At 37.6% G+C, this 12,857-nt stretch overlaps 1 protein-coding gene across 9 annotated transcripts in view; it reads right to left on the bottom strand.

Moving 5' to 3' along the window:
• LOC132121656 (brain-specific angiogenesis inhibitor 1-associated protein 2-like) overlaps window positions 1-10,584 on the bottom strand; it is a 49,219-nt gene extending 38,635 nt beyond the window's left edge. For 3 of the 9 annotated variants that reach the window (XM_059531299.1, XM_059531297.1, XM_059531300.1), the window contains exon 1: window positions 10,179-10,576. In XM_059531299.1, the coding sequence (XP_059387282.1) occupies window positions 10,179-10,325 (147 nt within the window). In that variant the 5' untranslated portion in view covers window positions 10,326-10,576. Of the gene's footprint in view, window positions 1-10,178 lie in introns of all 9 variants that reach the window. The other 6 variants (XM_059531295.1, XM_059531303.1, XM_059531301.1 and 3 more) reach the window with 6 other exon arrangements.
• Window positions 10,585-12,857: the final 2,273 nt, after the last annotated feature.

The raw sequence follows: 12,857 nt of genomic DNA, 5'->3' as shown, positions 1-12,857 counted from the left end.
CATGGTACTACGTTGAAAAATGGGAGAACGGTTAGTATTTGTTGAACTAGCAGGGTTGTAAACAAGCCTCATTTACCACAAACACACCCTTATGCATCAAAACCTACCTTGGAGCTATATAAACCTGCTATAACACAAGCCTGTGATGTGAAACTAATGCAGCTGCAGTCTCAAACAGCTTGGAAAAGATTGATGAATATAATCAACTCTTGCATCTGTGTGTGTGTGCCAGTCTAATGCTTCAATGCCATGTGGTTACGCAAAAATGCTTCTTTATGTCTTCAATATACATAGTAAAACATGGTTAAAGCAGTCGTGTGGCCACTGATGTAAGCTTTAGTCTGGTTAAGACTTCCTGCTGTTCTGCGTTATGTAATGTTCTTGAGCCTTACAGCTTCAGGATAATTGAGTAGGGAAATGGATAATGATGATGTGTATTAACCAGTGTGTCTGAGTATGTATTTGAACCCAAATGCTAGAGTTAATTTTCAGCGGCTAACCTTCTGTTCAAAGCATTACATTGCACTGTCAATAAATTTGATTATTCAATGCTGGAAAATACCTTAAAATCTATTCTGAAAAAATGTAAATCGCTACAAGCTTGCTACAAGGTGACCCTGGCTTTAAATACTGTACTGTATGTATTTTTCCAGCTCGACACACTTTCGCTTGTTCAGAAAGACCCCTTGCACCCACTGGAATTTACATATTGTGAGATCATCTAGTAAACAACACATAGCTTTATTACACACACACACACACACACTCAGAGATGTAAACGCAATATGCAATACATATACAGTACCTCCTCCTACGTCTCATGAACAGAAACTTCATTTTCATACGTATGTACCACATAAATTCTTGTTTATCATGCAAAAGGATTTCTTAAATCTATACAGGATACCAAGATATTTTGAGTCGGTATGAAATGAGAATTCACCCTATGTATTTTCACAATGTACATTTTATTGTAAACAATTCATCATTTAATATTTTTCATCCTTGCAACTATTAATCAAAATGTCATGACTTGATCTTCAGGTGAAAAGACTGATGACCTCTCTAATAATTTCACCTACTTAAACCCCGTCTCTTTCTTATAATTAGCAATCTTTCAAGCTTGAATTCAGCTAATTGCCTCCATCCAATCAACAATTGATTGGCAGAACCAAGTTCCGCCCTACATTTTTTCTTTTTCGATAATTTAACTCAGATGTAAGTCACAGTACTGACAAAGAAAATCTGCTTTTACTTCGGTTTCATCGCGGCTTTAAAGGATTATTATTTAACCACTTCCTTCATAAAAACACCAAGCTTCAAGAAAACACTGACTCGAGGTCAATTTTACCATTTTACTACACTATGACAATAACAGCAAGAGTATTAGACTTTAATCTGGGATCTGGGTATTCTGCAGAGGCTGCAACCATCTTCCCACGTGAACAGATCTTTCCTTATCAAATGCCGATGCTGCAAGTCATTTAGTTATAGCTGTCTCACTCCTACAAGCTGCCATGGCCCTCATCTTACCCATTTAAATTTCAGATGAGCCTTTGTGCATGTGTGGGTGTATGTGTGCCTGTGCCAGTTCACCGTGAACATCAGCACTGTGTGCCTTCCACTTCAGAGTGAGCTTGGAGAGGTGAGATGGAGAACGACTTCCTTGCCCAAATATGGTTGTGTCGGAATTCCCTCGCATTACTCTTTGCTACAGTGCATTCCTATTCCCTGCACGTTTGGATCGTACCATCTGATCGCAGCAGGAGGTGGGGTTTGTGCAGCTAGAGCTCATTACCTTTGACTGAAGGAACACTGTGTCCCCCTCCATCCCAACACCTTAATCCATTCACAGAAATGCTAATTTAAATTTCAGTGAAAGGAGACAATTATGAATCCAGCTGAGACGCATGTCCTGGTGCATGTGTCTGTGTATAATGAATGTATATAATGGGGTTGTGTGTGTGAGGGTTCCTGCACACAAACACAGTTTCATCTATCTGCTGGTGTACCCTCCCATGAGATCTCGAATGAAATGTCAAAGCAAAGATTCCAGCATTTCCCAATTATCTCCACCTGTCTCAAACACACACATATGTAAAAACAATTCCACTTCCTCTCACCTTCAATCAGTGTCTCTTATTCCACTCTATTCCTCCTCTTTCCCTCTCTAACTGTTAAATACACCAAAATTAAAAGTATATAAGAAATTATATTTTGCATGTGTATTTTAGCTTCATTATGATTTTTCTTCCATTGTGAGGTTTTAATGATAATTAAATTCTGATCACTATAATGCAAAACACAATTTGATATTACTGTAACATCATGACATAGTGCAGTTATATATATTGTGTGTGTGTGTGTGTGTGTGTGTTTGTGTGTGTGTGTGTATATATATATATATATATATATATATATATATTTTTTTTTTTTTTTTTGTGCCTGAAATATGAGATGAATATTCCCAGACATTTTTTTCACCACTCTGCTAGACTGCTACCACATCATTTGCAGGGCGAATTTGCAATTTGCAGGACGATCAAGACAAATATAGAACCTCATCACTGTAACCTTACACGTTTGTGCATCAGGGATATTATAATAGCTTTCTCTCATTGCTTGCCAATTCCATCCTCTGTCCTTTCTCTGGTATCCACTCAAACCACTCTGCCTGGCAGGCATGACAGTAGTTTGTTTGCCCTGCCAGTATTTATTGATAACAGGCATGACAGAAACAGACCGCTCTTAAATCGCATTATATCCATCATGGCTGTCAGAGGACCACATTAGCCCACATTAGATTGGAATGAGGTGGGATGGACCCAAAATATTGTCACATAAGCAAATCATCTTCAGCATCAAGAGATGCGTTGATTGAAGACATGTCTAAAGACCAAAATACCTCTCAGACACCTAAGTACTATTGGTTATTTTTTATCAGTAAACCTGATGTGGATTTGAACATCAAGCTGCTTAAGTAATTATTTTGATTAATTCCTTTATAATCACACAGATTTTGTGTTTCTGTGTGATTTTTATATGAAAGTACAAAAACATGTTGTGCCTGCAAGGACACAATAATCTGGTGTGGCAACATAAAATCTTTCCCTCCTCTTTTTCTCATTCACTCTTTCATCATCACTGACATTCAAACAGCTGGCCTGCCTCTCACCTATGAATCACACAGAGACAACAGTGCAGTCAGTCTCTCTCTCCATCTGGGTGCACACATAAAACTCTTTAATCTGGTTACTTCTAACCCTTAGATTGAACCACAACACCACATCAACAGCAATACAGTCTTCTGTTGCATTAGAGCACTGACTAACTATATATATGATATAAGATAACTATATTATCGTCTAAACCAACATGAGATATTGTTCTGTTTATTATAAGCATGCACTGCAGTTTGGTTGTCTGCCACTTTAAATGCTCAAGCTCTTTGACGCAGGATGGATTTTGATTGGTAGTCAATGAACACTTATTTAGAGTTTTTATAGAACTAATATTAGTTTGAATGACAGTTCTGTTAACCAGCCAATCAGAAAATGTTAACGCTGGTCCAGATTAATTTACCTAAATATTAGCCAATTCATAGTCCTGTTTAACTCATTACTAGTTAGAACCAGCCATGTGGATTATAGGGGTGTGAATCGTCACTGGTTTCACACGATTCGATTCGAATAAGATTATCAAGTTAATGATTCGATTTGATATCACGATGCATCACAGTTATATCAAATTTATTTGGTGCATTTTTATTAAATTATATAAGCAGGCTATTTTTTTATAATTAAATTAAAACAATTGTTAAGAACTTAAATATTAAATATAGCTTCAAAACATAAAAACATAGGGGGGAAAAGACAATTACAAGCAATATACAAAAAGTACTTTCGGTATCCAAGAGTCAATCATAGTTATGGGTTTTTCTTTTTTCCTCAGCATTATTGCTGTTTTATTATTACTGATGAGATCATAGACAGTGGCAGCATTAATAGGCTGCATTCACACTAATGCACAGATCTATTTCGACCTATCAGATATTTTGTATGTGTCTAACAGCGCATATCCTGTGCAACGAAGCCTGCAGCGATGTACCCAGATCTTGGATTTAAAAGTAGTGGATAATTTTTTTTATGACATCAGTAGGCTATAATCAATTATGGTCTATTACTGCATCGATGCAGAATTGTCCATGTCACAATGCATCAATCCAACGATTAATTTAACACTGTGAAAATTTATTTTCAATGAAGAAAAGCAACAACAGGAGGTCAATGTGGTTTTCAGCAAGATTCCAGAAAGCAAGACACAAAAAAAAAACATGGCATGATGAATAAAGGTGGCACACTCATAATGCGGCCATCTGTAAGTACCAGGCTTCTGCATAAAGTTGTAAGCTTTGCCCTTTATGGAGCTTTTATGTTCTATTTGTCTCAACTAAGAACCCCATTCCCTTTAGAGGTACACAGGCTGTCAAAAACATAGATGCAAACACAGTCCAGCAGCTTTCGTCCAACATGCTGTTAAGATACCATCTGTCTTCTAGCTTACAGCACAAAAACAAACAAAAATATTATTAAGAACGGATGTTAATGACATCTATATAATTTTAAGGCTCTCCAGATGACTTGGACTGAGATAAGAGGAAAAGTTGAAACTAGGACTTGTTATACAACACCAAAACAAGGGTGCAAAATTTCTAATTGATGTGCATATGAATTGGGAAATCAAAACACTAACTGGCCTCACCTAAAACTCACAGCAAGTCTATAAAGAAATCCCCACTCCGCCCTGACAATCCACTTCATTTTATTGAGAACACACACCTGAACAGAAAACAAACACACACACACACACATACACAGATAATGATGATTTTGGAACAAGGTAGAGATCCATAAAACAAAGAAACTGCTCTGGGCAGCAATAAGTAATCGTTGTCATTAAATGTGGCTTAAAGGTGATTGTTAACAGTTTTACTAGTTGCACTAATCAGTGTAAATTACAAGTAAAATGATAGTAAATTAAAACTAATTTTTATTGAATTATCCCCTAATATCTACATCTGTTTGGAGGGAAAAGGGGCAAATAATATTCCTCTTTTAAGAAAATATGCATGAGCATTATTCAGCCTGATATCTACATCAACAGAAGTGTGGTCCAGTAAAAGGCCAGTTCAAGCGTGGACATGTGGTCAAAGTGTGGGCAGTGCAGCATGGTACGAAGGAAACTGCCTCCAACAGATGACAATATCTCTGAGGTCTGACTGTCCTACTCACCGTGGGCAAAGACAAATATGAACTCACTCAAAACCCCTACGCTCTGGCAGAGGCACATTCTCACAACCGGACCATTCGGACTGCGAGACACTACCCCCACCCCACACACACACACACACACGGAGACATAGGCACATGCACGTACTGACAAACATACTCCATCGGCCGTGAGACACTGCCCACACACACTGGCAGATGCAGGCTGAGTCACTCGTAAGTGCAAACGGGTGGATTTCGGCTCCCAGGGTGATGTGGGATTACTAAGCAGCTGCCAGGCGTACACACAAACATACATATCGACACACTCCCAAATTCACACTTGAAGTTGGACAAACAATTGCTGACAGATCGAGTTTAACATAAGACATGCTACATTAAATTATCCATTGAAAAAATGGCAGATTTACACATTCTACGCCTTTCATGTTTGTTCATTAAACATTTTTATAAATGTTTTCTGCTACTCTTAATAGTGTAATGCATCTTTACCGAAAACATTTTTAGGGTGATTACATTTCTGTCGATTTTTGCCGATCTCCACTCAAAATCAGTGCAGAAAATGCAACAAGCATTAAAAGCATTTAAAAATTAAAAGCATTAAAAAAGACAAAGCAGCCAGTTACATTAATATACAGTAAAACTAATTTTCTCAACTAGATTTGCAAAAAAGGGACCTAGATTTTACTTTGGACATCAAGTAGCAACCTAACACAGTGGCAAAATTGTTTATCATACAAAAGTAACCACAAAAAAACAAAGAAAGTCTATAGGCTCAACAATGTGTAAAAAAATGAATAGTTCAAGTGGAAACACTTTTTACATGGAATAATAGAGCAGTTTGTTGACACCATTGGTTTGAGTAATCCATCTATTTTGGCATCTTTCAAATTTGAATACTTTCTGCAAAGAGTTTTAGTATAGTTTTACCAGACTCTCGACCTTTGATGTCAACATAAACAACAAAAGACACAAGGACCATTTCCTTTGCCTTTTTAAAAGTTGAAAACAAGCCTATTTATTTTGCCATCTCAACAATGAATGATGACATGGTATATTGTATTTTAGGATTAGCATTTTACAGTGTTTCGCCCTGCTGTCTGTGACAGAACCGACCCAAATTTCTGGGTCACGTCCCTCCAGTTGAGAACTGCTGATGTGAAAGATGATGCCTGATGCCATCAAATGGCCCATTACTTCGTTCTTCCATCTGTGAGTGCAGTTTATTGCTCCGCTGCATCCGCTGTCTCTTTATTTCTTATAATAGAAGACCCCACCGTGGCCTCACAAAACCCATAATTATACAAATCACAGAGTCTAAAGAAGCCAAGAGACCCAATGAGGAATGAATATCCTTCCACTTAGAGCCTGAAAGGAAAAAACAACCTCATTGCTCAAAGCTAGAGGTATTGGTCATGACTTGAGTTCCCACTTCTCAACGCTACAGGACATTGAAATAATGATCCCCAGCAGAGGTTTAAATCATTTTTCTTTGAGCTGGCTACCACAGATTACTTTCTTAAGTGTCTCAATATAGGTTTTGAAGTAGTCAGTTCTATAAATTAGGAGTACATCCTGCCTAAAATCATCCTATCGTTTTAGAGAACATTGGAAATACGTAAGCTTGAGGTCTTTAGTTAATCCTGATACAATCAATCAAGTACAATCCAGCTAAATCTCAATTTTCCTCAAAGTTCATAATATTGGAAATGGTTTCATTATAAATACTCTGAAACTTCTGCCTTCGACAAGAAGATAATACTAATGCATGCAAAATAATCCTGAAGGAGGATTATGTGGTCAAGAAATACCCAGTTATTAAACTAAAGCTTTTCTTTCAGCTGGTTACACAACTTTTTTAAGCTCATGAAAAATGTATCCTCACATTCAATGTAAGTACATACAGTACAAGACAACTAACTTCCTTCTTCAGATATTATCATGACCTCATTTTGTCTTCAACCTTTCCAAGTTAAAGCAGGATCCCTGTTAGTTTACATATGTATGCACATCTGTCAAATGTGCTTTCCATTTTCCATCATGGAAAAATTATGTATCATGCAGTGTGACATACATAGTTCATCTAAAGCGATTTTAAACCATTTTTCCCTACGTATTGTTAAATTTTAATGTAATTATAAAATTTTATTAATTCACATTATTTACTAGGCTCTTTGTTTCACACTGCAAAACTATTTAAAGGTACAATTTGTAAGATATTTGCAGTAAAATATCCCAAATCCACTAGGCTAGTGTTATATATTTTGTCCAGCTGATTACTAACAATATCTCTAATGTTTTCAACTACTTGTAAATCATGAGAAAATTCCCATTCTAAACAGTGACACGGGCAGTGCAGTCGCCTGTCAATGACGTTAGTTACCCTTTGTTACCACCTTTACTGACGTAAAAACCACATGACAACAGTGTCATGGACAAATGCGGAAGTAGCTTCGCGCCAACCTTCAACTAGAAAGAGATGCCGATCTCGCTTGTGTTTTACTCGACAGGTGACTTGTTTCGATTCGTATCTTTACAGAAAACGTATGCTATTATAACGATCAACAAGATTAGTATTTTGGGGCATACCGCCAAACGTGGGGCACCGCGTCTCTAGACGCGTGCGAGGATGCGTCTAATCCATAGTCTGATCGCGTCTTTGCATTGACTTTGTATGTAATCTACTCGCGCAAGTTGTTGAACTCGCGTTAAAGGCTGGTTCACACGGCAGGATAATTAGGCCGATTTTAGCCCCGATTGACACCTTCCGACAATCTTAAGGATGCTCCGATTATCGTAAAATTCCTGCCGTGTGTGGTGTGTTAAGACTGCTCTCCTCTGCTCGGAAGGACGTTGGGACCGCTCCGATCTCAAATCGGGGATATCCAACATGTTGGATTTATTTGGCCCGATTTCTTCTCGTGTGTGATGTCCCCCGAGGACAAACGATCACGCAGCCTGTGGACTGTGGCGTGTAGCCAATCAGAAAGCGAGGTGACGAGGAGCGAGGAAGTACCGGGAAACAAAATCAAAACAGCCGGCGGCATGGCGCACCAGAAAGTCCGGTGGACGTCGGAGATGGAGGACTTTGTCTCCGCTTCTTTGACAATCGCCTTTTCTTTTTTTTTCTTATGTTTTTTTTCGGTTACAAACAAAGGACAAACTATGGCCACTGCATCCTCTTCGTCCGCCATGATTGTTTACTCTGAAGTCACGTTAGATCTCGAGGGATTTTGCGAGATTTCCCTTCTGACCTGGGAATGCTCGGGAGTCAAATCGGTTCGTGTGTGATGTATTGATTTTGCCGTGTGGCTGCACCCCGTGTGTGGGGTCTCTCAGGTTTGGAAAATCGGCCGACAATTTTAAAATCGTCCCGTGGAACCAGGCATAAATCCATGATTTATCTTTCCGTCTGATTGATGGCCGTCAGCGGTTGGGTAGAAGACAACAAATCCCATCATTCCATGCTCCTTCTTAGCGTCATCAAACCACGTGATTGTTATTGTTTTGATAGTGCACCCTCTAGTGGCAGGTACTACAACCTGTACCTTTAACTGTAATAAAAAGTATAAAGGTGATTTAAAATTAAGACAATTCTCCCGTTTTAATCTAACTAAATAGATTAACAATGTGCATGATATTTGTCATTCTATATGCATAGGACAAAATGTACTGCACATGCCATGATGTCTGATTTTCACATATCACATTAAAATATAGCCTTAAAAAGTGCATTTGCTACATGGTTTCTGGCAAAAACACTCTGTTCTCTTCTCTGCACAATTTTTCCTCTACCCACAAAGAAAAAAAAGTTAAAAGCTTAGAAAAACCCCGCCCCTGCCCATGAAATAATAGTGTCCCTTCATTCACTAGCCAAGAATATTAGCTCCATGGGTTGGAATTAAAAGCCTAAACATTAAAGTCCCTTAACAGATGTCTGCGGGATTGGACTAACACGCTTCACTGGGTCAGTCTCTCCAGCCACCAAGGTTTAGTTTGGTGAGTCAGGTGGTTTCAAAGAGGTACGCTACAACAGACATGAGCTCCACAAGGCAAACACTGGCAGAGAAAAGAGATAAATGGATGTTCTTATTCGTGTGCAGTGGGGATCCATGCAAGTGCATTAGTCACTCTTCCCTGATGACACAATCAGTTTCATACCACATTACCAACCGAGAACTCATTTAGAGCAAAACAAATCCATGGTTACAAACACAAACACCTTCAAAGACAAGGGCAAGCATTAAAATATGAAGCTTATACCAAAGTCCAAAAACAATGGAACCAGAGAACTTGAGGACATGTCCAGAAGCAAACTCCTGTAAAGCATTTATCGTCTACAAGCATAAGTGATGAAATCAGTCTAGGCACCCAGAACTCACATGTGTTCCAGTGAGTTACAGGTGAGATGACAGATTCAAGTGTTTGGCTAAACTGTTTTTACACTGAAACCAGCTATATCTGCTTTTAATTACATAAAGCCTATATAGTTTGTATTATTTAAAGGGACAGACAGTTCACTGTAAAATATAAATTATGTCATAATTCACAGACAGTCTCAGTCATCATACACTTTTATTGCAGTTGATGCAATAATAATATCAATCCCTCACATTCTGACCACGATCTCTATTTGTGTCCCAGAAAAGAAACTGACACCCTTTGGAACATCAGAAGTTTGAGTATGAATGCAGAATGTTCATTTCTGGAAGAACTGTCCCGTTAAGAAAGTTATTCATCAGCAGTCAACTTTTAAAAGGGAAACCCCTACATTCAAATTTTGTTTTTAGTTTACAACATTGATGAATAAATCTGGCACATAATATATAGAAAATACCCAATGCAGATTAAATATAAACATAGGCTGCCTATACAAAAAGTGAAACTCACCTTATAGACGTTCTCCGTTATACGGTGCACCTCTTCGGTCCGGGACATGTTGGAAGCTTGAGTCAGAACCATAGACGAGAATTTGAATTTCTGCTGCAGGAAAATGTTTCCGAGAAAACACAAGAGGAGGAGAGGACACCGTATCATTCAAACAGAGAGTGTCAGAGGCAGAGGAGGATGCGGGAGCTTTTATATGGAACTCTCCCACTGATGCCCACGCGCAGCCGCCGGAGTGGAGGGAATCCACCGCGCGCGCTTATCCTCGTCACTGGAACTGCGCTAGATATTTTTTTCCGGACTCCGCCTTTTCTCTTTTTAGCTTTCTACGAAGCAGCGAGCGACGCAACGCGACGGAAGAGCTTCTTTGGTTCTAATAGGAGCGTTCGTGTGACAGAGCTGCAGACCTGTGATCATTTACTACCAGTTTTGGGCTCTTACTAAAAAAAATTAATATATTACTCTTACTAGTACAACATTGTGCCGCGTGCTTGCAGTGTATACTGTTGTCATAATGGATAAGGTTAAAGTTTGGCTCGACGCTAAGCAGTGTAAATGAGTTAAGAACAGTCTGTTCCTCGATCATGATGATTGTGTGCCTGCCTGGACGGGTTGCTTTTGATTCATTTCAATGAACTGAATCTTTGAATCGCCTGCTCACTAAAAAGATTCATATTGACTGAGAATTTCTCCAGCTTTCGTTCGCCAGTAGACGGAGTGTACAGTAGGCTATATTGAAGGAGTCATTGAATTATTAATTGAACCGATTCAATAAAAAAAAAAAGTTATAAACAACCAAATCAAGTTATTATCCTTTTGTGAATAAAAAAATTACTGATAGTATTTACTGAAAGTATATCATTTTCTTTTTGTCATCATCTGGGCATAATTTAGCCTACATATCAAGCTGTAATTAAACAGCTGTGAAATTAAACAGCAGTGATAATAGCCTAAATCAGTTATTGAATAATAATTATAGATCTAAAATAAACTTCTATAATATAAAATAATTTTTAAATGGTGTTAATTAGGTTTTTGTCATTTAAATTGTGTATGGACATCAGTCATTTTTATTCAGAATTCTTTTATTCACATTTATTTATTCAAACTGTAAATGACAGTTTTTTTACTTAATATATTTTACTTAAAATATTTAATATTACTCGAATTTACATATTTAACACCATACAAATAAGTTTAAAATGACATTAGACCATGTTAGAACAAAATTAGAATGTAAGAAAATCATCAACCTCTCCTCTGAATTTTCTTATATTTTATAAACGTGCTATTAGAGACATTTAATGGTGGATTTTTATTTAAAGATGTCAGATCTGTCTCTAAATCAGAGGTTAGATGATGTGTATCATCATGACTACATCACTCTTAGTGCAGCTATCACCCAAGGACTGGAGGAGGATCAGATGAGATGAGTACATCAGTGGGCACTGCGCAATTCATGCGTGGGTCTGTGCGTGTGATGTAGGCAGGGATTCCTTTATGTAGCCTATCTCTCAGCAGCTCCTACCCACACCACCAACACACAGTTTCCCCTGCTGCACTCTCCCGCTCTGTAATGGAGAACTACAACTACACAAACCAAGAATACAACCACATTCATGATTGAGGGCAGCCAATGTAATCATATAAGATTCCACCACTGAAAACCCCACACTGATTATCCACTGAACTGATCAAACACTGAATGTTGTCAGAATATTTATGATAAAAATTTAGTCATTTTTAAGTCACCTTTATTTACGTGGCATTTTATACATCACAGATTGTTTCAATGCTGCTTCACAGTAATAAACAGCAAAATCAGTGTAGAAGTTAAAAGGTTCATCAATCATGAAAAAGCTTTAATTTTAGCTATAAGCAGCTCAGACAATAGTGACATTTTTAAGCTCAGTTCTGCTCAAGTTCAAGTTTTTTGTGTTCCCATCTGACAGCATCAATACAATTATTATCAATAATCTACTTACCCCCTCATTTAAGCAGCATGTAAACACATTAAAATGATTCCTATGACCAGATTAAACCAATTTTGGGGTTCTAGAACTCTTAATAAAACAACTGTCATGTGGCTACATTGATTTTATTTTATTTTTGTCAAGTTATAACCTTGTTCTAATTATCCGATGTAATTGAACCTTTATTCCTAAATGATTTTAAAACTAGTCAATTTCAGACATTTTGGAAATTCAAGCTGTTATAGAAACCCATTGTTCTTTCCTTTTTTATACAAACTTGTAAACAAGCATCATGACTTTGCAATTAATCAAAGAGTCTTATTAGTTATCATTGCAGAAAAGAAAATTTATTTGATTAGACTGCTGTCAAAAGTAGAGTCAAAATGCAGTGTAATAAACAAAGGCATGTATAGCATGAAAATAATGTTAATTTCTTTCTTCTAAATTGCATGCAGTAACATTTCAATAGTATCGTAAAGTTAACCACAATATGAACCTTAATCTGAAACTTTTATGCATGTAAATGTGGTGGTAATGGCCCTGACAACTCCTTTTACAGCTGTTGTTGAAAAAAAAAAAAAACCTTCCAGTTGTAGTTGAAACTCTGTTCCAGCACATCTGCATGCTATTTTCAAATGAACCCCAAGACCTTGATTATCTAGATTGTGTTGATTGCAACTAGAGCTGGTTTCCACAGGAAGGTGGATCC

This window comes from Carassius carassius, chromosome 39, assembly GCF_963082965.1.
Source record: "Carassius carassius chromosome 39, fCarCar2.1, whole genome shotgun sequence".
Classification (NCBI taxonomy): Eukaryota; Metazoa; Chordata; class Actinopteri; order Cypriniformes; family Cyprinidae; genus Carassius; species Carassius carassius.
The sequence above is the reverse complement of the archived record's forward strand: the minus strand, read 5'-3'. Positions and strand labels throughout refer to the sequence as shown.